Raw genomic sequence first — 26,001 nt, 5'->3', positions numbered from 1 at the left:
TTTTAGTATCATTAACATTCGCAATGCCACTTTTTTTATGACATACCAACAATTAATTTTCCAATTATTTTTTTTACAAAAGAGGGCATGAGGCCCTTTTTCCTATTTTCCTTCACACACTATTAAAAAAATTAAAATTAGTGAAGTAAATTTGTGAAGGATTTCATTTTTTCCACACTAATTTTCCTAGGTAATATATATTTTTTTTTTGTCAAGAAGTCTAATGACTAGAATTCACCTTTTTCAACGTGAATATGTGGGATGTCCGGAGTTCGAACTCCGACCCCTACATATAATAATGCATGTCCCTGCCAACTGAGCTATGCTATTGACTATTACGTTTCTTCTACTAGATGTAATCTCATTACAAGTGTATAGAACATTTTCCAGACGGGATTCGAACTTTGATTTGTCATATTATGAAATTTTAATATGTTTCGTACGTTAGACATAACGATGTAGATTCTTTAATTTCATTTTATTCAAATACCTTAATGAAATAAATGAAAAGTTTGGTATAATCTATAGGGTTAAATCAGTTTTTATCCCAATAATAAATATACCATTTTTTCCCCTTAAAACTCCTCTAATTTTTTTCTTTCTTTCAAACAATGGTCTTCTAAATGTCATCATTTTAAACTAGCATTATATAGGTGTACTAAAACCAAAAAATTATTTATTTATTGGAATAAAAAATTATGTCTCAATAAATATATGATTTACTTTTTACCCATTTATGAGCTCATTTGTTATTTAGTGAAAGCTTCAAATTAAAAATTACTGAGTAGATCAGGTAGAGTCACTTTAGCCAAAAGTGTTGTGACTGTCATGCTTATTTATACTATGCAAAACCTTTGGCTTCCATCTGGTATATGTGATAATATTGATGCCATTTTGCGTTCCTTTATTTGGAGAAGAAACTCTTGTCGTTGGGTTAATTGGAAAACCTTGACTAAGCCTAAATCTGAAGGTGGTTTAGGAATTCGTACTGCTAGGAACTCAAACATTTTTTTGAGATAAGGCAATGAATGTGGTCTACTCAAACATCTGAAGGTGGTCTACTTTAATCATACTTTGAGATAAGGCAATGAATGTGCTGACTGGTTGGCCAAGTTTTGTGCTAAAAATGTTGATTCCTTGAAGATATGGATGTCTCCTCCACCTCAACTAAATATCTCTCTGCTTGCGGATGCCTCTGGGATATTTAGACAACGTTTAGCTTAGTTTTTTTATTTATTTTCCCCTTGATAAAAAAAAAATTAATTTGAATAAATTTCCTTCAAGTCATATTTAAGTTTTTTTTTTTGAAGAAGCTAAACAAAATATATTAAAAAATCAAGCTCCTCTAACACAAGGTGTACCAAAGAAAGCTAAAGGATCAAAAAATTACAAAAACACGATCCACATGCTACCACAAAGTAGCCAAGAAAAATAAAAGTAAAAATCTTTGTTAAAAAAATTACATATAATCATTTTAAGTATTTAAAAAAAAATGTTAATGGTTTCATTTGTTTTGATTTTTTTTAACATGATATTGATACGAAGTTTCTATCGATTAAGAATGATTAATCTCCGTCGAGAGCTTGTGGTCACATATGTTTTTTCCTCCCAACCAAATTTTTTCATATATGCTATTAAAAAGAATAGCCTGACCACATTCATAAGGGCTTCAGTTTTTTTTTAAGCTCATTCGTTGTTCAAAGCCCTCTATAGGAGGAAAAAAAAAAATCAAATTGGGTTTAAAGACACGTGGGTTCTTTCCTTCCTTTTGACTCATTCCATCTTTGTTTCGTTTCCATTCATTCTTTTTCGTTGGGTTCACTACTAGGGCAACCGTGACAGATGAAGAAAACAGCCACCGCCAAGAGGCAGCAACCGACTACCAAATTGATCGGAACCCTAAGATCACTCTTACGTTCACTCTTCAACTCTTCTGACCCATCGCGGCTGCCGGATCTCCCGCTCGAATTGGTGGCAGAGATTCTATGCAGACTTCCTGTCAAGCTCCTCCTACAACTTCGATGCCTTAGTAAGTCCTTCAATAACCTGATTTCTGATCCCAATTTCGCTAAGAAACACCTTCGCTTATCAACCACCAGCCGCAACCTCATCTTAACCTACTTTGATGATACTATTGATAGGAAGCCAACACTAGTCTTTTACCGGCTTCACTCCATTTTTCACCGAAGTCGCTCCATTTTTAACTCTGTAACGGTTAAACCCACCCAACTACACTATCTTTTTGACCCACTATACAGTATTATCGTTGGCTCTTGCAATGGAATCCTATGTTTGGATAAGAATGACTTCGAAATGGTTGAACAAAGCGATGTCATTTTGTGGAACCCTTCTGTTGGAAAATTCAAAATATTGCCTTCTTTTAAAATTCAAGGAGAATGTGGTTTAGTTAAATATGGCTTTGGCTACGATCATGTGAAGGATGTTTACAAGATCGTTGCTGTTTTTTCCTATTATTGTTGTAATGAGGTTTTCAAAACTCAAGGCATGGTTCATACTTTGGGTACTAATTCATGGAGAACAATTCAATGGGAGTTACCTCTTCCATGTTCTTGTGAATCACTCATATATGTGAGTGGCGCGCTTAATTGGTTATGTAAGGATAATCGTAATCACAGCGTTGTTTTCTTTGATTTGGTGATTGAGTCGTATAGAAGACTTTTGCTGCCTAATTATGGAGGGGAATATTTGGATAAGGTGAATTTGGGTGTTTCAAGGGGCTGTTTGTGTACATTGCATGTAGTCCCGGTTTTTCTAGTGTTTGGCTGATGAAAGAATATGGAAACGTAGAGTCTTGGACTAAATTGTTTCGTGTTCCTTAAAGGAATGGTCCTTTCCATTACTCATATGCCAACCCACTATATGGATTTCTAATAATGGCCATGTGCTAATTGATTATGCGTCACAGGGGATAACAAATTTGGCCGTTTACGACTTCAAAAATGGTACTTTTAAGAAACCCTTGATACAAGACTTCATTGGTTCGATTACCTTTGAAGTTTGTATTGAGAGTCTGATATCACCGTGTTTCTAATATGAGGATTTCAATGTGGTGTTAGTTGGCTTTAAATTTAGACTCAATTGAAACTTATATGTTAATTTCCGTTTATGTTATTTATTTTTTATTTGTTCTAATTACTATTGACTCTATTTATCATTGTTAATTAATTGTCTATTGAATATGTAACTTGAAAATTTGATATGTACATTCATTGATTCTCCATTCATGAATTACCGTTTATATAGTTCACAATTATGGGTAGTAGCTTTGGATGATTTCTGATTTGACTTTGTAATATTAGAATTACAATTTTGTTAATTAATTAGTATGTTTGTTAAGGTGCCTGCTAGTTGTTGTACAAATTTCATAATGTTTGCTTCAAATCTTATCCCAGTCATTATCAAGGTGATTCTCAGTGAATGGTTCGGAAAACTTTGATAGATATCAAGGTGTTAATGTGAGCAAGCAAGGTTTATTTCTTTTTTTTTCTCCCATTTTAACACACAATGCAGAAGTAATTTCATAATATTTGAATAGATTGAGAGAAACAAAAAAGGGATAAATGGCAATCTATCTTGGAACAGTGTAATTTTTTTTGAAACAGTTGCTTTTTTCATTTTGTAATATGTGCACTCAGAACATGAAATAGATGATTCTATAATGGTATATAAGTTACTGTAGGAATTGCCTTAGTATTTTCGGTTACAATATTATGAAGTTTTTTATGAGACATCAGTGAGTTGTTTTCAGTTATGTTTTGTTTTAAAGACAATAATTTTAGGAAGTTTCTTTTTGTTTTAAATTATGTTTCAGCTCTATTTATAGGGCACTAAAGTATTGTGTAATGGTGTGTTTGATGTTATAAACTTATTTCTGTCTTCTAATATATCATTTCCATAATACTTTTTCTCTCATATCCCTTTAACCAACAGTTACCTTGAGTGCCTTATGGTATGCAAATCCAAAATTGAGTTTATGCTGAGTTTGAAACTATTTTAGTTCTTGTTTTTCTAGCCAGGCTGCATTTGAAAAAAAGATACATCGATTTTATCTTTAGTGAACAATCAAGGTTACATTAGATGATTATTGATGATTTATACATGAAGATGTTTTTTTTTTTGGAAGGAACATACATGAAGATGTTCATAATTTTTACCTAAAAAGATTGAGCCCCTATGATTAAGGTATGCTCTGCCGGTGGAATGAGAATATCTGTCTTGGTTTTTCTAATTCCGAGTTCATTTTTGCTTGAGTCTTGAACTCGGAATGACGGATACGAGTGAGGAAGATGACCAAAACGACACCATTTCTTCAAACTCACCGACAGAGGAATGATTTTCCATCAACAAGCAACTCTCGACATCCACTACTAAAAAAATAAAAATTAGTGAGGGAAAACGTGAAATTCCTCTCAAATTCCTTCACTAAATTTTGCGACCAAAGTATTTGTGAGAAATTTCCCTCCCTAATTTTGCTTTTTCTAATAGTGTATCACCTACACACTCTTTCGAAGATTTACTACACGAGCCTTTATCCCAACGCTAATTATTATCTTCCTAATTGATTTACCAATTATTTTAGTGATATTTGTCCTTAATACATGGTATTTAGCCTTTTAGTTGTGTAACTTTTGCTTTAAAAAGCTTACTGGGAGCAAAGGATTGGTGAAAAATCAACTTTCTCTAGTTTTGTTCTGCATAGGTCGCTTGATTAGTGTGCTAAGGGATATTGAAAGAGATTTAAGGAGGCCTGGGTTTGATCCCTTAAATTAACATAATCATAAACTCAACGATTAACAATTGATTATAAAAGATCACGCACTAAACTCGTTGACAATTCATCATAGAAAAGGAAAACCTTTCAAAGTTTAAGTTTTTTTTGGCGGTAATGTTGGCGTTGGTGGTTGTTTGTTATGGATGTAGAAGGTAGGTCGTGGTTAGGTGGTGTGTATTTTGGCCTCTTTTTTTGTGTTTCTTTTGGGTATTCCACTTGTATACGGCGCCTCTATTTTGTAGTTTTTGAATGACCGGTCTCTGTTCGTCTTTGGCAGGGGAGATTTTTTAATAAAATTTTGCCGTTAAAAAAAATGGTCTGGTCCTCTATTTATTTCTTACTCCTATGGTAAATAATTTTATTTTTTTAGGGGACTACTGTAAATGATTATAAATTCATCCTTAGTTATCATAAATAATCCTTTTATACATGTCTAGTCCTCTATTTTTATTTATTTTTTGACAAAATCTGGTTCTCTATTTATTTCCTATTCTAATGGTAAATGATATTGAAATTTAAACTTCCGTTAAACTAAAGTTGATTTGATAGAAAAGACATATCCGAAACAAACTCGAAACTTAAAAACCTATCTGAAACCTTAAAAACTTACTATCTGAAACAAACGTGAAATTTCTACCGTCAATTAAGAGTGAGCTTGTGGTCACATGTGTTCTTTCTTCCCAACCAAATTTTTGTACCAATGAAAAAGAATCGAAATCAGATGCTTAATATCTCCCATTTTATTTGTTTGTTACAAAAAAAACTAACTCCCATTTTTTTAAGGAAATAAATGCTTTCGCTCATTCCTTATTCAAAGCCCTCTATACCAAAAAATAAATAAATAATGAAAAAATTAAAATGGGTTGACTCACTCACTCATTCCATATTCATTTCGTTTCCATTCATTCTTTTTCGTAGGGTTTCACTACGATAGGGCAACCGTGACAGATGAAGGAAACAACCACCACGACGACCAAGAGGCGGCATCCGACGACCAAATTGATGGGAACTCTTAGATCACTCTTCAACTCTTTCCACCCATCGCGGCTGCCGGATCTCCCGCTCGAATTGGTGGCAGAGATTCTATGCAGACTTCCTGTCAAGCTCCTCCTACAACTTCGATGTCTCAGTAAGTCCTTCAATACCCTAATCTCTGATCCCAATTTCGCAAAGAAACACCTTCGCTTATCAATCACCCGCCGCAACCTCATCTTAACCTACTTTGATGATACTTATGATATGAAGTCAACGCTAATCTTTTACCGGCTTCACTCCATTTTTCACCCGCTTCGCTCCATTTTTAACTCTGTAACAGTTAAACCGACCCAACTACACTATCCTTTTGATCCACTATACAATAATATCGTTGGCTCTTGCAATGGAATCCTATGTTTGGATAAGAAAGACTCCAATATTGTTAAACAAAGCAATGTCATTTTGTGGAACCCTTCCATTAGAAAATCCAAAATATTGCCTTCTTTTAAAATTCAAGGAGAATGTGGTTTTGTTAAATATGGCTTTGGCTACGATCATGTGAATGATGTTTACAAGGTGGTTGCTGTTTTTTCCTATTATTGTGGTAATGAGGGTTTCAAAACTCAAGGAATGGTTCATACTTTGGGTACTAATTCATGGAGAATGATTCATGGGGAGTTACCTCTTCCACGTGTTTGTGAATCACTCAAATTTGTGAGTGGCACGCTTAATTGGATATGTAAGAATGATAATGTTGTTTCTTTTGATTTGGTGATTGAGTAGTATAGAAGACTTTTGCAGCCTAATTATGGAGGGGAATATGTGCATAAGGTGAACTTGGGTGTTTTGAGGGATTGTTTGTGTATCCTTGCATGTAGTCCTAGGGTTTATAGTGTTTGGCTAATGAAAGAATATGGAAATGAAGAGTCTTGGATTAAATTGTTTCGTATTCCTGAAAAGAAAGGTCTTATCTATTACTCATATGTCAAGCCACTATGGATTTCTAACAATGGCCAAGTGCTAATCGATTATGCGTCATGGAGGAGAACAAATTTGGCCGTTTATGACTTCAAAAATGGTACTTTTAAGAAACCCTTGATGCAAGACTTCAATGGTTCGATGACCTATGAAGTTTGTAGTGAGAGTCTGATATCACCTTGTTTCTAATATGAGGATTTCAATGTGGTGTTGGTTGGCTTTAAATACTCAATGTGGTGTTATTGTGAGCAAGGTGTTAGGTTTTCTTTCTTTCTCCCATTTTAACACCCAAGGCAGAAGTAATTTCATAATATTTGATCAGATTGAGAGAAACAAAAAAGAAGAAATTGCAATCTATTTTGGCCAATTGCTTGCTTGCTTCTATAGAACTTTATTGCCAAAATGAAGAATCTTTGTCTCTGATTTTATTTCTATTCTATCAGTTCATTGACCTTTCTTTTTTGTGTGGATATATAATTAGTGATTATCAGCCACTAATTTTAATTAGTGAGCTTGGAATTTTTTGTTTAATGAAACTTTATCCATTGCAATATAATTTGCCTATTCCCTATGCTCTTAAACATAATTAAGTGGTAACGTTCTTCTCTCCTCAGAACATGAAATAAAAGAATCCTATAATGGTTTACAATGTATGTTCTGTCCATTTAAAATCTAATGGTTTTTTATTTTCTGTTTAAGACATTGGTTATATGGGAGACCAGATTATTTTGATCATCTTTTAAAAAGGCAACAAATTAAAGCCAATCCTGTCAAGAAAATGTCTAGTATGAAGGTAAAGATTATATGAGCACATCATCGTAGAGAAAAACACTCCTCTAAATTAAGGTTTGTTCTACTGGTGGAATGAGAATATCTGCGTTGGTTTTCCTCCTTGAAAATTAGGTCAGAATGACTGTTCGGAAGATGACCAAAACGACGCCACTTCTTATCACTCACCGACAAAGTAATGTTTTTCTGTCAACAAGCAACTCTCAACATCACCGACACTCTTCCTATTTTTCTTTACTTTTAGGTTTCTTGTACTAGAGGTAATCTCATTCAAAGTGTATCGAACAATCAAATACCTTTTAGTGCCGGGTTCGAACTTTGATTCTCCATGTTATGAAATTTTAATATGCTTTGTTAAACATAGCTCATGTGGATTCTTTACTTTCATTTTATTCAAAGACCTTAATGAAAAATTTAGAATATTCTATAGGGTTAAATAAGTTTTTATCCCAATAAATGTACCATTTTTCAGGTTAAGCCCCTCTAAATATTTCTTCAAACAATGGTCTCCCAAATATTTTATGTGATCATTTCCAATCCTCCTTTTGAAATAATTTAAACTAACATTGTATAGATGTACTAAAACTGAAAAATGATTTATTTGTTGGATAAAAAATTATGTAAAAATAATTTTTATTCCTATAAATAAACATATGATACTCACTTTTTTTTTTATTTTCTCAGCTCGTTTGGTATAAATTTAATTAAAAATGATTTTTTATATCGTATCATCATTTTCCTAAATTTTAACAATTTTTTTAATGAAAGCTTTAAATTAAATTTTCTTTAAGCCAAAGAGAAAATATAATAAATAAAAAAGAAACAAATACAAAGATCAGGGGGACATTGAACCTAACACAGGAATAACCCAAACGGGAATATATCGTGATAAACCTGTCAAGTGGAACAACTCTAATCTATTCAAACAAAAATACACTAATCACTGGCGTAATTCAGCGAACCTGCGTATGAGCGCGAAACCAGGGTTCAAATTAAAATTTAATTTGAATAGATTATCTTCAAAAGTCATTTTAAGTATTTCCTTCTTTTGGCACAAAATAATTCTTTGTTAAAGATAATACATATAAAGTCATTTTAGGTATTTAAAAAGAAGTTTCATTAAGGTTTCATTTGTTTTGATTTTTTTTTTTTACCATGATATTGATACGGAGTTTCTACTGCTGATTAACAGTGACTAATCTCCACCAGGGAGCGTGTGGTCATACAAGGTGTGTTCTTTCCTCTCCATCGAATTTTTCCATACACATGCGAAGAGAAATCGAACTCCTGACCACATGCTTAAAGAGTTCAGTTTTGTTTTTCCTTCTTATAATAAGGAATGTAAGGAATATGTAATTATATGTATTAAAAATCAAAATTGTGCTATAAAGTAAATGCTTAAAATAGTATTCTAGTTCGATTTCTAGATGGAGCAGTTCTTGAATATGATATCCTTACCTTACGGTCGAACTTAAGAATAGTGTCATTTTTCACTCAGAATAAAAGGGTTTATGCAAAAAAAAAAAAGGCAAAATTAGTAGGAAGTAAATGCTTTTTCTGTTTCCCTTATTCAAAGCCCTCTCTCTATAAAACAAATTAAAAATTGGCTTAATTACACTTTTGGTCCCCGTGTTTTGGCCTACTCACGAAAATGATCATGCCCTTTTAAAACGAACAAAATTGTCCTTCAATTATCATTTTTATTGCATTTTTCGTCCTACCTCCCATTTTATCCTCCAAAAACACCCATGTGTCCAAAATAACTCTTATGTGTCAATTCCAACTTGCAAAATGATTTTAAAATGTCATTAAATTTAGTGTTTCGAATTTGGAAAAACATTTTAATATTTTAGAAATTATAAATAAAAGAAATAAAAAAATAAAATTACATTTAGTTCCCAAATCCTTTCCAATTATTTTCATCTTCAATTCCTTCCATCGAGTTCTTCTTATTTTGTTGTTGTCTGCTTCTCTATCTTCATTTTCGTCCAATTCCTTCATTTTCATCTTCATTTTCTTCTTCTTTTTCTATTTTCTTCAAACAAGGCTGGTGTTAATGCCAAATAGTGATTAAGTTGTCAAACTTCGTATGCGTCCTCAGAATCAATCATCGCTGGGTTCAACTGTTGCTCTGGTTGTCGTCATCGTTGTTGTTGGCGGTCGTCGTCATCATTGTTGTTGGCGGAGAAGCTGGCGCTGGATGCCGACCAAGTGCATGGTGCTCCTGGTCATGTTGAAACCTTTAATCAACGGAGGAGGTTGGGTTTCTCGACGGAAATCTCACGGTCGTTGTAACGTTGGATTTAAACAATTATTCCAGATCTGACCCAAAGTTTATACATTTTTTTTCCCTTATATCTAAAGTTCCCACCTTTCTATTCATCCTTGTTGAAATTGCTAAAATGAAGGTTTATATTGTTTTTAGTCTTTTAACAATTTGTTTCTGGGTTTTTAGCGAAGGAAATGGATGAATAAATTGATTTGGGTTTTAATATGGAAATTTGATTCTTATAAAAATTTCTTCTTTTTAAATTGTTGAGGATGAATTAGAGTTTGAGGTTGGATATAAGGTTAGGAATATTAGGTTTGGTTTGGTTTGATGAATGTTTTTGATTTTTGAATTTGTTTTTATTTCTGAAAATGATAAAATGTTTTTTCAAAATAATATGATTAATTTGGTGATTTTATAAATGATATTATCCACATATGCATTGCCACATAGGTGTTTTATTGGCTACATGAGTTAAAATTCTGACACGTGCGTTTTTGGAGGATAAAATGGGGAGAAGGACGAAAAATGCAACAAAAATGAAAATTGGAGGACAAATTTGTTCTGTTTCAGAGGACCATTTTCGTGAGTAAGCCAAAACACAGAGACCAAAAGTCTAATTGAGCCTTAAAAATTTGATATATATAAAGAAAATAGGTTGAAAATACATGAGTTTGAGCTGACTTTTTCATTACCTATTTTATCCTACATTTAAACTATTTTCCTTTAATAAAAAAATGTAATTTTTGATTAAAAAAATTAAATTCCTTTAAAATAGGAAATATCCCACTACAATAGTAACAATACTATATATGAAGTGGATTGAGATTTTAATTTTTTATAATTTCAATTATACCCTTTAAAAAAAATCTATATTAATGTTATATTGTTGGAAGTATTAAAAAGATAATATTTATATTTATTAAATTATTGTTGTTATTGAAAAATATAAACAAATATTTGTTTATGTTAAGTTTGTTACAATTTAAAAATCACAAATAATTTATACGCGCCGATAATTTCATATAAAATACTGGTTGATAATTTACACGCGTCGAAAAGACGGACATGTGACTGCCATCTTTTAGTTGTAGTCTATAAAAGGAATTTAAAAATGTATTGAAAGACCTGTGAATTGTTTCCTTCGTTTTCATTCATTACATCTTCGTTTCTTTTCCATTCATTCTCTTTCATTGGGTTCTATTTCATTATACAGCAAGGGCTACAGTGACCTAACCGACGCCATTTCTTGTCAGATGAAGGAAAGAACTACCACCACCACCAAGAGGCAGCAGGTGACTACCAAATTGATTGGAACCCTAAAATTACTCTTATGTTCACTCTTCATCTCTTCCGACCCGCCACCGCTGCCCGATCTCCCACTCGAATTGATCTCAGAGATTCTATGTAGGCTCCCCGTCAAGATCCTCTTACAACTTCGATGTCTCAGTTAGTCCTTGAATATCCTAATTTCTGATCCCACTTTCGCAGTTTGGAGTTATCTAATGTTTGGTTGATGAAGGAATATATTATTTCGTGTTCCCGACATTAATGATTCTTTTTTATCTCCATATGCCAAGCCACTATGGATTTATGAGGATGACCAAGTGCTAATAGATTATACGCCATTAGGGCCATATTTGGCCGTTTATGATTTCAAAAATGGTACTCTTAAGAAAACCTTGACGCAAGACAACAAAAGTCCCATTACCTCCGAAGTTTATGTTGAGAGTTTGATATCACCTTATTTCTGATATAAGGATGTCAATATGGTGCTACCTGGCGTGAAATTTAAACTCATTATGATATGTATTTTATACTTGTTCTAGTTACTATTGACTTTATTTATTATTGTTAATTACTATTTAATATGTAGCATTGTAGCTTGAGAAATTGCAATGTTAGATTCGTTGACTCTCTGTTCATGCATTAATAAATTTGATAGATATAAAGGTGTTCACAATTAGTGTATAGAAAATTACAAATCGAGTCTCAAAAGAACCACTTGGTGTTAATGTGAGCAAGCTAAGTTAGGCTTTTATCTCACACAAAACTGAAGTAATTTGTCAATGATCCATTTTTCTTTCCTTTCCATTTCATCTTATTCTTTTTGTTTTGTTTCCAGATGGTTAACAATAAATTGACAATGGTTTGAAGTGAAACAAAAAAGAATAAATTGCAATGTATGGTGACAAGAATGTTAATAATGGTTGATCTGAATGTTGTTTCATTGATATATACATCTATTTATGTGTGTATCTATATCTTAGCATTTCTTTTAGAATAAAATTGAAACTAAGAAAGGCCACAAAGCTAATCCTGTCAAGAGAAATTTCTAATATGTGACCAATTGAATCTGTAACCAAAAGTGTGCCACCTTCCTTTCTTTTATTTGTTTTCCTTGAATTGTTATGTGAAGTACGACTCAATTGTTCTGTATTTTAATTAGCAGAATCATTGTCCTGGTGTTAATTTTAGATAGCGAACTTTGTCTTTAATTATCTCTCAATTGTATCTGCTTTGCTGAATTAATTCATTTGCTTAATTTAATTTGTCGATTTTATTTGCTTGTGTTTTACTTCTAAGAATATGATGTACTGCTGTTTGAATTGTTTAATTTGCTTCTTACTAAGCAAGGAACGGGGAATTGACTTGACTTGCATAAAAATTCAATCCTATAAAGTATTGATAGGAGCTTGAGTATAATGGGGTGCCTAAGTTTCGCATCGAACAGTATAGGATATTCGGTGAAATATATAGGCGGTTTGGTTCTTCCCAAGTGCCTGAGTGTTTATCAAATGGTATCAAAGTTGGCTGTCATTACCTAAGAAGCGTTGCAAAGTGAATCTTTCGGACGATGTTATGATCAGAAACACATATTGAAAGTTAAATTTTTATTATCTTTCAATTAAAATCGCAAAAAGATTTCTTTCAAAAATATAAAAGAAGATATTTTTGTTTTTGGTTTCGTTGTTGTTACAAGTCATCGAAGATAACACTTGAGCTGTGTGTATATATGGGAATGGGATAAGAAAACACAGAAAAAACTTGGCTTTTTTCATTTTCCCATCGGCCACCGCAATGTCATGGCCGCTGCGCCTTTTCAATTCAAGAAGAAGAAGACAAAATCAGCAATTTTCCAGATTCACTTCTTCATCACATTCTCTCCTGTCTTCCCACCAAAGACACAGCCGTCACAAGCATTCTCTCAGAGAGATGGAAACCACTCTTTCTCTCACAACTCATCCTCTGCTTCGATTACAAGCATTTTCGAGACGCTTTAACCTTTTCTAATTTTGTCGAACGGGCCATGATCAAGCGAGATAACACTACCCATACTCATTCCACATCAAATGTCACTACTTCTATAAACACGATATCTCCAAATTTGTTTTTAATGTAGTTCAAAACCTTAGCATCAATCTATGCCACATTTTCAGTTATTAACATAAAAATGGTGATGAGTGTTAAAATATGTTCAATGAGTATAGCAAAATGTTGCAATACATGTTGCATTTTTACAAAATTTACTTTGACTATACTTTTTTAACTAATATATAAATGCAAATATTAGAATGTAAGAAGTGGTTTGAATTTTCTCGATAAATATCATCAGTTGTCCTTGCCTTATTTCTCACCCAAAAAGAGAAAGCACTTGGAAGTTAAAAGTTCATCAGAAGCCTGTGTATATAAACAGTGGGATTTTATTTATATTTTTTACAAATCACAAATCTAAATGGTTGTATATTATATTAATATATCCTATAAATGATTGATGCTAGTGGTCCACTCACCATACACTTAAATATAAGTTTGTCTACTTTAGTGAGCACTATGACTATTATATCAACAATAACAAAATTAGGAATGTGACTATGTTGGACACGTAAAGAATTTTTCTTTGAAACATGGGTATTAAAATGTTCAATCCCTTTTAAAAAGAGGATAAATATTAATGTGATTGGTGTAAGTTAATTTCAAAACCACCATTATGAATTGATCAAACATGTGTTGCACGATCGTATCATATTGTCCTTCACTAGTGCGGAGTGTTTTACCTAGAAAAACACTCCAACGTCCATGTTAGTGAGAACTTAAGGAACTTTGATGTATTTTAGAATGAGGGTGTGTAGGTTTTGTAGAGAGGATGGGTACTTATATAGACGGTTCAAAGTCACTGCATAAGCATCAAGCAGTTAGGCGATTACGCCTTACGCGACATGAAATTCACCCTGTCGTTTAATAATAATTAAAGGTTCTAGATTGTCTATAGTTTTTTCCTCTATTTTGCAATATCATATTAGCTTGAAAGTTGCTTTCATGACATACAAAACTTCCTAAAAACACACGGAAATGACGTTTTTTCCACAGCGGTAGTTAATTATCATTGGATTTGACCGACAGCAGTTAACTACCGATGTATACCAACACAATTAAAAAAAAAATTCAACGATAGTTAACTAGTGTGGAGCATCAAAATTGTTTTTTTATTATTATACTTTCAAAAGTCATTCTTTTAAATTTCTATACTTTCAAAAGTCATTGACAATTACTTTAATGTATTGCGGAAGGAAATTTCCTTTGACAATTGCCTACTAAGAAGTTAAGAGTGTCAACCAACGTGAGAAATAGAGAATTATGTAGTATGATAACTTTGACCTTACATAAATCTATACTATTCTGTTTTAATTTTTATTTCTAAGTTTTTTTTATTAAAAAAATTAGAAGAAGGAGAAATTGTTTTAATAACAGTGACACTAATGACTTATGTCTCAGGTGGAATTTGAAATACGGTCATATTTATAAGAAAAAATTGATTTTTAGATTCATTGAGTAACTGATGTATCTTGTCTAAAATATAGACCAAATACATCATTTATATAATAAATTAAAAAAGTCAAATGTTTCTTATAAATAAGACCGATAGGAATATATCTTTTAAATTATCAAAATCAAGCCCCAACCACACTTAGCTGAGGACGTAATAAAGTTTTATAATATTATCAATGCATGGTCTTTTAACTCAATTAATAAAATTGGATTTAGTAATAAGGTGAACTATTATGAGGTCTTCATAAGTTATTTTTAGAGGGCGATTCTCTCTCTCTCTCTAGAGCTAGGTCTATATATATTTCCATCCATTCCAAACACACTTCACGAATATATGCTCTAGCTTCTACAATTTTTGGTTAAAGATGGCTTATTTTAAAAAGGTTATCTTGAATCTATCTTTGCTATTTATGCTTCTCTTTTCAATAAAATTGGCAACAGCAAGGCACTTCTGGAATCGTAAAGCACGTAAGTGACCTTGCATCCATATATGTATATGTGAGTTTACAAAGATAATTTAGTATAACTTATGAGCCCATCATTGTTCAATCAGTTCTTGAATAGTTTATTTCATTATTTTTATTTTCTTTCTAAATTTATGCATTACTATTACTAATTCATTCCACTCCATTAACGTTTTTTTTGAAGTTTTTTTTTTTTTTTTCCTTTTGTTTTTAATTTAGATGGAAGCTTCCGTTATGTTACTGATGATTTAGCACACGGCCACAATTATGCTCCTGGTCATGGATGATCGGGAACTTATCAATTATGCTCAGCAAAAATAATTAGTAAAGAAGTTGGGGCAGGAAGCAGGTTGGATTTAAAGGCTTGTTCTGGATTAGCAAAAATAATTAGTATATGTCGTTTTGTTTAATGTGTGGACCTATGGATATGATTGATTGTATAAATTTAATTATAAATAATCAAATCTATAAGGAATAGTCATCGTGAGCTTAGCTTACTTGATATGGAAAATGTATAATATATGTGAAGTACGGGATTCGAATCCGGCCACCACAAAAAAAATTCTGCAAGAAATAAATTCAAAAATTAAGCAACCACTGGTATATGACAGATTTAGCTAGCAACCATTAGTTACAATGAATTATTCACCTATCCAACTTATCTACAAGGAATAAATTCCAACGTTAACAGCAACCATGCTTTGTACATATTTGTCTCAATCTACATTATAAAAGGATCTATTTACATAATACAGCAAGAAACAAGTTCAATCAATTGCAACCAACCAACTATTTTTCAAGGACGTGAGTTCCTCGGAAAAAATTGGCATTCCGAGGAGATATGGACGATTTTCAAGGAGTTTTGTGCCTCGGAATTTCAATGCTTTATTTTTTAATGAATTTCTTGTAATGATTCTTTTTGTGTACTTTCTTGTGTATGATGTAACTTTGCTTCTTTTTTGCTTCGATCTAATAGTCTTTATGGAGAGTAAGTAAACAAGATTGACCTTTGTGTTCTTTCTTGGTACACCTTGTGTTAGGAAGGACACTTTATTTTGTTAATCTATTCCATTTTAACCTCTTCAAAAAAAAAGATTGGTTAATTTAATTCCATTTTATCTTAGTAATTTTTTTTTTGTCAAAAAAAAAAGTATTGAACTATTTTTTATGAAAAAAGTTTAGATTAGGATTATTTTTTTATTTTTTTTGGGTAATGCCTATAAAAAAAAAAAAAAAAAAGAAGCTCTATGTGCAAATCCAAATCTACATACCTATTCTGTATTTTGCACAACTGAGTTAAACCCAATTCATAGTTTAAATGTAAATAAAAATATGTTTGTTTACTATACCAATTATAAATTAAGCAATGCTACGGCATTCTTTATACTAGCGTCCAGACAGACACTTTCGTGTCCGTCTGTCCGCTCTTTTTACTGCGGTAATGTGTGCAATGCATGAACATTATGTTTTTGTTAAATGTTAGTTTTTTTTTTATATATATTTCTTGGACAAAACTATCAGAATTAAAAGAAATATCATACATGTGTAATTGATATAAAAAAATCGAACTTGTTAAAAAATGTAAGATGATACATGTCCACATTCATTAGGTTATTGTAATCCACTAATGAATTTTGATTAATGTCGATGTTTTCATCCCTCGTTGAATCAAGTTTTGACCTTTGTCCTCGTCAAATTGATAAAAAGGCAATAGCAAAAGATCATCAGCACTGGTTATGATTCATTTTGTCTGGATAGTTTCAACATCTTTTCTCTTTTGATTTAAATTTTGCTCTTATTTTTTCCATTTCTCGACTTTAAATCGAGTCTAAAACCAAACCAACATACACTTTAGACTTGAAAAATTGTACAATCAGATGTCAACAAAATTTAAATAAAAATTCTTTGGAATTGAACAACTAAAAAGACCAAGAGAAAAAAAGGATGAAAACCTAATTGTAAATGCCTCGTTCACCAAGCATTCTTGTCGTGATCATGAGCCAACGTAGAAGTCACAAAATGCATCCAATTGTCCACTTCCATTGTGGGGTTTGATGTTCTACCCCAGCCACTGAATGCTATGTTTTTAGCATTAAAATGTCATTTATAGGCTCCCTATATCATCCTCCGTTCATCATTGATAGTTAGATATTCGTCAACCGCGAATAATGTACCCCTTCCCTTCCCTGATTGACCACCATTTTACAGAAGAAATAAAATATTTAAAGCATGATATACATAAACAAACAATGAAAGTAAAAATAAATTAGAAAGAAACATATATTTATGATATAATGGGTTGGTATAATAGAAAAAAGTGAATTATATAATCGAAGGATACCTGTATGGCCTATGTGACTCCTCCACTACATGCCGGTCCTTGGAAAAAATGAAGAGAATGAGGACCAAACTATATATGAGGTACACCAGCATAACAAAAAAAGGAAGAATTATATCGGAAAAAAAAGAAGCAATGTACAATGAAAATCCCTAATATATTCAATGCCTAATAATTATATTTACCTATCATTATCTCCTGGATGTTCTTCTAAAAACTTTCTCTTGCAAGACCCATTCTCATAGTCCCCCTACTGCAACACAGAAGTTAGAAGAGTAAACTTTTCATGAAAAAAATGCCAGACAAAAAAAGACTCATTGCCTTTATCTATTGTTGTGATTTATGTCAAATTTTGAGCAAACCCTTTGAGCAAGTGTCAATATGATATTTATATGTAAAGAACATACAATTCCACTTGAAAGTAAAGTATCATCCATAAAGAATTCTTTACTCCAATAACTTGTTTTATAGAAGAATTCATGCACCAAAATACATTTTATTTCTAGACTTAATTATATTAACGTAACATGTGAAAAATAAGATGAGTTAATATCAACAATGCTTAGTTAAATATTAACATTAGCAGATGGATTCTTTCAAAAAAAAAAAATTCTTTTTTTTCATATCAGTATTAGTTTAATGATAAAAAAAAAAATTTGGTTGTTTGTTTCGATTATATCCTTCATTTTTTTCTATTATGTCATCAATTTTTCATATTCAGTTTTTTCTGTTGATTCTGGTTACTTTGTAGGGAATGTCACAAGCTTCATAAAACACTCAACAACATTTGTGTAAGAAGAGGCAACTTGAAATCAAGGTGTATTGTACTGTTTGTTTATATGGCGAGGACTTAATTAAGAAGAGGCAACTTGAGTTGCGTCTTAACGTGTTTTTACAAACTCCACAACATCAATAATGTTAATTATAAATATCTATCTATACAAGAGTATGATTTGCATTCATTTATACTTTGACACATGGTGGCTGAATATACCAAAATTATGATTATGAAGAGCACATATTTAATTTAAGCCCTTAAGAGAATGTCTACTTCATAAGATGGTTTAATTCACAACAAGTTGCAAATGTTACTAATTGTTGAGTTTTCCATCAAGGTTTGTGAAAGATATATTTAGCCAATGTCATATGATGATATTGTCATTAAAGATGCAAATGGGCATAAAGTTGCTGAGAAAATGAAAGGAAGTGAATAGAATAGGAGAGTAAGCAAAATGGTAAGAAAATATAGGACCATCAAAGTCATCCTCCAATGGCTGTATAAACCCAGACTCCCGTGACAGTCGTCACATGAGATGATGGAAGGGGTAAGGTTGAGCCCAAGACCGAGACAATAGTTTACTTATTGTTTTCGATGAAATTTACCAACATTGAATGATTCTACAACAATTAATTTTTTTAAACATAAAAGTTGTATTCTTCTACTTATAAAAATATTTTTTAGTTAATTTTAATTTTATTTCTAATGAATTTTCTTATTTCCTGTTATTTTTTTTAAAAGTGAGAGTGAGATGTCCATTCAAATGATCATCGAGGTCTTATAATTATTGTATTAATGGTTTCTAATTTCATAAACTTAACATTTGTAGTTTTCTTGAATAAGAGAAAATTTGATAAAGAAGGCATTACATAGTTGAAATTTTCAAAAGAATGTGCGAATAACATGAAGACGAACGAACACGTGGTTAGGTATATAGGCCTAGACATGATATGATAAAGATATGAAATGATCAAGTATCATGTCGCAATCTAATGCAGTGTTAAATATTGAAATAATTGATTAATCACAATATGTGCTTTCCATTTCTAAAGATTCGGCACGCACGATTATTATTATTAGAGTTCATTAATCAAAATTCAATAGTGAATTACTACAACGTATTGAAAGTGAACATGTATAATCTTACGTTTTTTTTTTATCAAATTCTATTTTTTATCAATTACATGTGTGATCCTCCTTTTAGTTGTAATTTTATATTCCCCAAAATCTATCAAAAAATGTAAACCAACGTTAAACAAAAACCAATTGTATGAGTTAAATACATTAGCGTAGTAGAAAAAGCGTAGAGACGGGCACTCCGTGTCCGTCTGGACGCTAGTTTGAATAAATTCTGTCTCTAAAGAACTATTCAATTGAATAAAGCCTTGTTTGTAGCAGTTAGTGAAGCAGCGGCAGTTTGTACCGAGAAAGGTAGCAGTTTTTTGTATCACCAACAGATGTGATAAATAACCGTGTAAGGGAAATTTAGGATGTTAAAAAAAAGGCTACACCAAAAAAAAAGTATTGTCTTTATTAATAGGTATAGATTTTACAACTTAAATATATCAAAGTGGCTAAAAAAGCCCCCAACTTCAAAAAAAAAAAGTTTTTTTTTTTCTGAAGAACAAAAACAAATTTTATTTAGGTCATGATTATAAAAAAAAGTAGTTTTAATACTTCATATTTTTAAATTATTTCTTAGAGATTTTTTTATAAAAGAAAAGGTATTTCATAAAAAAACATCCTTAATTTTTAAACGTTGGCGCTAGTTTTAGATAGCGAACTTTGTCTTTAATTATCTCAAAACTATATCTACCACGCTGAACAAGCATAAATTGACAACATCTGCTTTGTTAAGATTCCCACTATTCATTTTACTAGCTCAGCAACATATTTGATAAACTAGCAACACTTGTTTCCCAACAAGAAGAGATTGATGTCATGCCATGGTTGTGCTATATCAATATATCCTTATTGAATATCCTCCTTGGAGGGGTGGCAAAAATACCCCCGCTCACGGATACCCGCGGGTAAAATTCGTCACATGCACGGGGCAGGTAGCTAAACGGGTATTTAACTATCCATTATTTTATGGATATGAACACGGATCACTAATAAAAAAGCAAAAATTGGTGAGGAAAATTTAGAGAGGGAAAACGTGAAATCCCTCTCTAATTCCGTCACTAAATTTTGGGACCATAGAATTTGTGAGGAATTTGATTTTTTCCCTCATTAATTTCCCTCCCTAATTTTTCTTTTTTTAGTAGTGGGATTCGATGATACCCGTGTCTACGGAAATCCATACCCGATAATAAATTAAGTAAATTACTAAAATATCCTTGTTTATATATATCTTATCTTTATATCCAATCCTAATGTACAATGCACAGAAGACCTAAAAACCCTAATCCTTGATTTAGAGCGGGAAAACTTTGCTTTAACTGCACTTAATGTACAATTCAAATTTCAAATCCCTTCACTTTTATCCATCAAACATTGGTATTCCATCAAACATTCAATGCTTGCTTCTTTCCGAGGCATGCACATGGCTCAAAATTTGGCTTCAATCTTACCCACTCTTCTCAATCCAAAGGCATCTGAACCATCCCTAACAAAACTATTTCCTTGCCTTTTGTTCTCTCTCTCTCTCTCCTATCATCTCACGCCCATTTTTCTCTGATATGAGAAATTCATCTTCCATTTTCAGTCCCTCTTCTCTCTCTCACTCCAGTTACCCTTCTAAAAAACCAAGTGACGATATCACAAGTGACGAATCCGGAGAAGACAAAGATGGAGAAGATTACGTTTTTATTGTGTGCCTCGGCCTTTAAGGAACTGATTTGCGGTTCTTGCTCAATTCCTATCCCATTGATTAATTTCGTCAGCTTATGTCGTTACATGTTCAATTCACCATGTGTTTCCGGCAACAGAGTTGTTCTTCTCGACACACGCTATTTTTTTAAGGTAAGATTAAGAGATGACCACCATTTTCAATTTCTTTCGGGTTCTTACTTGATATTTTTTATTCATCTATTTCTACTCTTCACATTCTGAGCGCACACCATGTGTTTGATCAGGGTTGTCTTTGAAGCTCGCACTCCTGCTACTAAAAAAAAACAAAGAATGGCAAGAGCAACTTCCCGTTGTTGTTCTCAAAGCTGAAGAAATCATGTATTCCAAAGAAATCATGTTATCCCTTTGAGAACCCCATTCAAGAATCAAATATGTCCAACAAAATGAATGATGCACGAGTTACAGGAGCGAAGTTTGCTGCTGAAGTTATCAATTTCCTTTAACTAATAAATCATTGCTGGTTAAAGCTGGTTTCAAGGTAAGGAAAGTTCAAATCTTAAGTGATTTTATCTTTCAACTACTTAAGCATTTGAATATTTTAACCATTAATAAGCTCTCTCTGTTGCATTCTGAATTTTATATATGGTCTCATGTTAATTGCCTTGAAGAATTTCTAGCTATTGTGGAATTGAAAGCATAAAGTGATGGTCTTTATTAAGTGACTGAAGTTGGCGGTCTGCTATGGAATGCTTCAGAAGACTCCAGGAAATTGGTTTTCAAATTACTCATTTAGTGACATTTTGGGATTGACTTAGTACACTTGCATTGCATCTTAGGACACTTGATTTCATTAGTCTTATATAGTGGCGTAATCTGATCTAAATGTGTTTTTGGTTTCCCTTTTGAATTTGTTGGTAGTCATATGATGCACTTAAGTTGAGACTTCATAAATATATTGCTTTGATTGAAGGGAAGAAAAATTCAAAAGTTGTTAGTGTTCATATTCTCAAGTTATTGTCTTTTTAATATTCTTTTTTTGTTATCATTCATTTACAGGTTCCATGAGATCAAGGACACCACTATATCAATGAGTTATGAATTAACCAATCGAATAGCTCTACTTCGTTGTATATGAAATCCAAAGGAGTGTTTACAAAGGGGATGACAGTTGAGAGGGCAAGCCTCGGGTCTGTTGCTGCTGTTAGGTGCTTTTTTCCTGTCAGTTTTTTCACCGTCTGCTGGTCTGGTGTGTGGCTTTGGCTGCAGTTTTTGTTTCGGTCCTGTTTTAGGCGTTATGCGCAATGGTGATTTTGATTTGTTGGTTTGTATTGTGATGGGGTAGGGTATTTTGGTTTCCTATTGGTTGCTTGCCGCATACATAAGGCTTCCGTAATTATGTTTGTTTCTTTGCATGTTTTGTGCAAATTAGCTGTTAAATATATATGTTGCTTTTAAAAAAAAAATAGCTCTACTTCATCTTTTATCACAACTATTTTAATAATTGATTTTTTATTTTTTAGTAGTTGGAAGTGATTCTTCAACATAATCAAGTTTTACCTTTCTCACAAATAATCTGTTTCTTTGGTTCTTGACATATTTTAAGGTAACACACGAGGAAAACAATTTTCTAGGATCCTGCTAGCTTTATTTACGAAGCTGTTTTCAATACTTATTTTTGAAAGAATTTCTAATATGTGATTGTTTTTATTTTTGGTTTCTATGGTAAAATTGCTTCATTCAAATGTTAAGCGAACATAAGATACAATCACTATAGCTCAGAGGATCAAGAAGCAACTTGAAGATGGTAATGTTTTTTATGCACCCAACTCATGGAGTGAATTTGAGTCTGTGATTTCTACTAGCAGCAAATATGAGGTAATTTTCATTCAACTTCTATTTATCCCATAAAAGAGTGCCCTTTCTAACCACAATGCAGCTTCGACACATCAAAGTGGTTGTGTGTGTCATTCATACCTCCTAACTAAAATGCATTAATTTTTTTGTTCAATATCGGATTTTTTACAATGAAGTGGTACTCCAAATATCATATATCGACAAGGACGAGAGGTCTTCTCCTCTTGGTGGTGATGGCGATATTGACACTTTACTAAATTGTGATGCAAGGAAGTTAAAGATCATCCCTAAGATTGTCATGCAAGTCTTTAATTATGCAACCATGAATAAAGAATTGTTCTAACTTGCCGTGACAGCGGAAATCATGTGTATATGAAGGCAGGAGTGATTGTTTTCCATCTAGCCGGAGCAAGCAGACAGCTGCTGCTCTCAAATTAACACGGGACCTGCAGAAAGATTAGCTGCCACAAGAGAGTGTAGACCAATTTGTTGTGTATGTGCTTCTACCTATCCGCTGATGGCTGCCACTTTAACTAACATAAATGATTTCTCCACCAAACTTTAGGTTGATCCTTCTATTGGAATGTTACTTCATGATTTTCCTCAATTTAGACGTGGCTTGATTTTATTGTCAAAATATACCATTATGAAAAACAAATTTCTAAAAAAATGTCTTGTGCTCAAACTTTTCTCTTTGTGCATGTATGATGACATATAATTCATTTGGCAGCATGTAATTTCTTTTGTTGCAGGTATATGTATAATTTACATGATACCATTTAATTTCTTCAACTCCCACATGTTTTAGCATTGTCTTTTTATGTCACTTGGGCTGCTTAAATTGTGTTTGCAATTGATATATATGGTATTGTCAAAATATACAAGAGAAACAAGAATTTATGATACTGCTTTTCTAATATGAAGTTGAGAATTTATGATGCAGGGACTGAATGTGCAGGATTAGAAAACCTTTGCAATTATGTTTTGGTTCATATGGCGTCGTTAAAATGAAAAAGTCTGGCACAATTTCAGTTCATGACACGCATGACGTGCAATCTGATTGGCAGCAGCTGCACGCTAAGCACAGTGCAGCAGCTGCAAACAGTAGCACTGACAATTTTAGCAGCACTATTGGAGTTCCATGGTGGACTAAGCCACCAAATAGAGAGATAAAATGCAATGTCGACAGAACATCTCTTTCACAATTACCGTATTTATCATATAACCATATAATCTTCATAACCCAAAGAGTGGTGATCACCGCTATTCAGGAACAAGTTTTTATTGTGTTATTCTTCAATGTTAAATCACCGCTATTTAGGACGAATATTGAGTTGTCTAAAATATGTTATTTGTGGCTGCACTACACTTGTTTACAAAGAAATTTTCCGCAATGTACTAACATGAACTCAATTTAATTGTATTTTATTAGTCACATTGCATTGGTACTAAAGCAAAAAAAATTTATATTTATTTGAATGATGTATTTGTCGTCAATATGACCCGTGCGGCAGCACGGGTGCAAGGTCTAGTTTTAATATATAATCCTAAGGTACAACACACACTACTTGGAAAACCCTAAACCTAAACCTTGGCGGGAATTATCTTTTGAAGCCTCATTTAATGCCGAATTTGAAATTCAAATCCCCCATCCAAACTCTACCCACTCCAGTTAATTATACACGTTTTCCAACCCCTAGTGCCTACTTACTAAGTGCTTTGAAAAATAGAAATTTTTAGTTTGATCACTTTCCAATGAACATTGTGAAAGACAACTAACTCTATTGCATTACCTTTGAAAGAAACGGTGATGCATCTCTTTCTAAAGAATGAGGTTGATTCTCATAAGATTTATTTTGATGAGAGAGGAAACGTGAATATTGAAAGAGAGAGTGAACAGAATGAGAAGAGAAGAGAATCCTTCACTCTTTAACTTCTCAACCATATCAATTATCAATAGAAAATATTATTTTTTTAATTTATAAGTACTTAGTATGAAATTTTGATCCATGTAATGTAATTGTTAAATTACTCTCTGTTTGGGCATACTTTAGATGGGGAAGATGAGGTTGAGTAGAAGAAACACACCAAGCTTTGTGCCCTTCCACAATGGGTCTCAATTGGGGGGAATTAATTCCTTACGAATTTTCTGAGAAAGACTTAAGGGAATTTTGTCAATTCGTGGGAGAAGTTGCAGAGGTAAGATATATGGAATTTTTTTTTTTCTGCCCTAGTTTGTGCAAAAAAATACAAAAATGCCCCACTTTTTCGAAAAATTGCAAAAATGCCCTACTTTTTCAGAATTTCTGGTACCACTTTCAGTACCCCGCTACTTGCACTTGCGGGGTACTTTCCTATATTTTTTTTTCTATTTTTTAAACTACCCCGCAAGTGGGACTTGCGGTTTACCTTTTCTTTGTTTTTTTTTTCTCCTTTTTAATACCACGCAAGTGCAACTTGCGTTTTTGTTTTTTTGGTTTTTTTTAATTTTTTTAATAATTAAAATTATTATGTAATGGTTTTGGTTTTTTTAATTTTTGCTTTTAGGTTTTGGTTTTGGTATAATGGAGACAAAAAAAGATTATGTAATAATTACTTTTTAATAATAAAAAACTAATTAAAATTATATAACCAATAAAACACCATAAAATCTACAGTTATTATGAAACATGTATTATTTCATCTACTATAAATACTTCATTTCATTTTTTAATTTATCACACCATTTCAACTTATATTCATAATATTAATTTAGGCATTAATAAAAAAGTAACTATAATAATAATCATAATATATATAAAATAAAAAACTTACGAAATACAATAAATATGAAATAAATACTAGATTTCTACTGATGTCTAATATTAGTGCAATCTTTGCGGGAATGATCAGACATCCTACAAACGCCGCATCTTCTCTCAGTTTCCACATCGTCCATCTCGGTCCTAATGCGAGTAATTGGTGGACGACCTTTCTTTGCCCTACGCATGGACTTGTTGGGAACCACCTTCAGTCCTTCATAATCAGGCCAATACGATTGGTGGTGAACCACGTCGAAGTGGATGTTGTATACGGCGTATACACACTCATTCGTGAATTTGTTATCGACAAAAGTCTTGTAGTCGTGAGAAAAGCTAGAAC

The 26,001-nt window shown here is 32.4% G+C and overlaps 2 protein-coding genes and 2 long non-coding RNA genes across 6 annotated transcripts; all 4 read left to right on the top strand.

The window, feature by feature from the left end:
* Positions 1-1,842: 1,842 nt before the first annotated feature.
* On the top strand, positions 1,843-2,787 carry LOC25489107 (F-box/kelch-repeat protein At3g23880). The gene has a single exon (XM_024778854.1). It carries the CDS (start codon positions 1,843-1,845, stop codon positions 2,785-2,787), a length of 945 nt encoding a protein of 314 aa, XP_024634622.1.
* Positions 2,788-5,794: 3,007 nt separating this feature from the next.
* On the top strand, positions 5,795-6,934 carry LOC25489106 (F-box/kelch-repeat protein At3g23880). The gene is made up of 2 exons (XM_024778853.1): positions 5,795-6,460; positions 6,551-6,934. The coding sequence occupies exons 1-2, from the start codon at positions 5,795-5,797 to the stop codon at positions 6,932-6,934; spliced, it is 1,050 nt and encodes a 349-aa protein (XP_024634621.1).
* Positions 6,935-14,868: 7,934 nt separating this feature from the next.
* On the top strand, positions 14,869-16,023 carry LOC112419941 (uncharacterized). The gene is made up of 2 exons (XR_003010071.2): positions 14,869-15,101; positions 15,317-16,023. It is a non-coding gene; the product is annotated as an uncharacterized lncRNA (long non-coding RNA).
* Positions 16,024-20,669: 4,646 nt separating this feature from the next.
* Positions 20,670-24,295, top strand: LOC120579329 (uncharacterized). 3 transcript variants are annotated; one of them, XR_005645125.1, is made up of 4 exons: positions 20,670-21,177; positions 21,291-21,544; positions 21,675-22,881; positions 23,037-24,295. It is a non-coding gene; the product is annotated as an uncharacterized lncRNA (long non-coding RNA). The 3 variants fall into 3 exon arrangements; XR_005645124.1 differs by having other exon boundaries at positions 22,063-24,295; XR_005645123.1 differs by having other exon boundaries at positions 21,675-24,295.
* Positions 24,296-26,001: the final 1,706 nt, after the last annotated feature.

The sequence above is a fragment of the Medicago truncatula genome, chromosome 3, assembly GCF_003473485.1.
Source record: "Medicago truncatula cultivar Jemalong A17 chromosome 3, MtrunA17r5.0-ANR, whole genome shotgun sequence".
Taxonomy (NCBI): Eukaryota; Viridiplantae; Streptophyta; class Magnoliopsida; order Fabales; family Fabaceae; genus Medicago; species Medicago truncatula.
The sequence above is the reverse complement of the archived record's forward strand: the minus strand, read 5'-3'. Positions and strand labels throughout refer to the sequence as shown.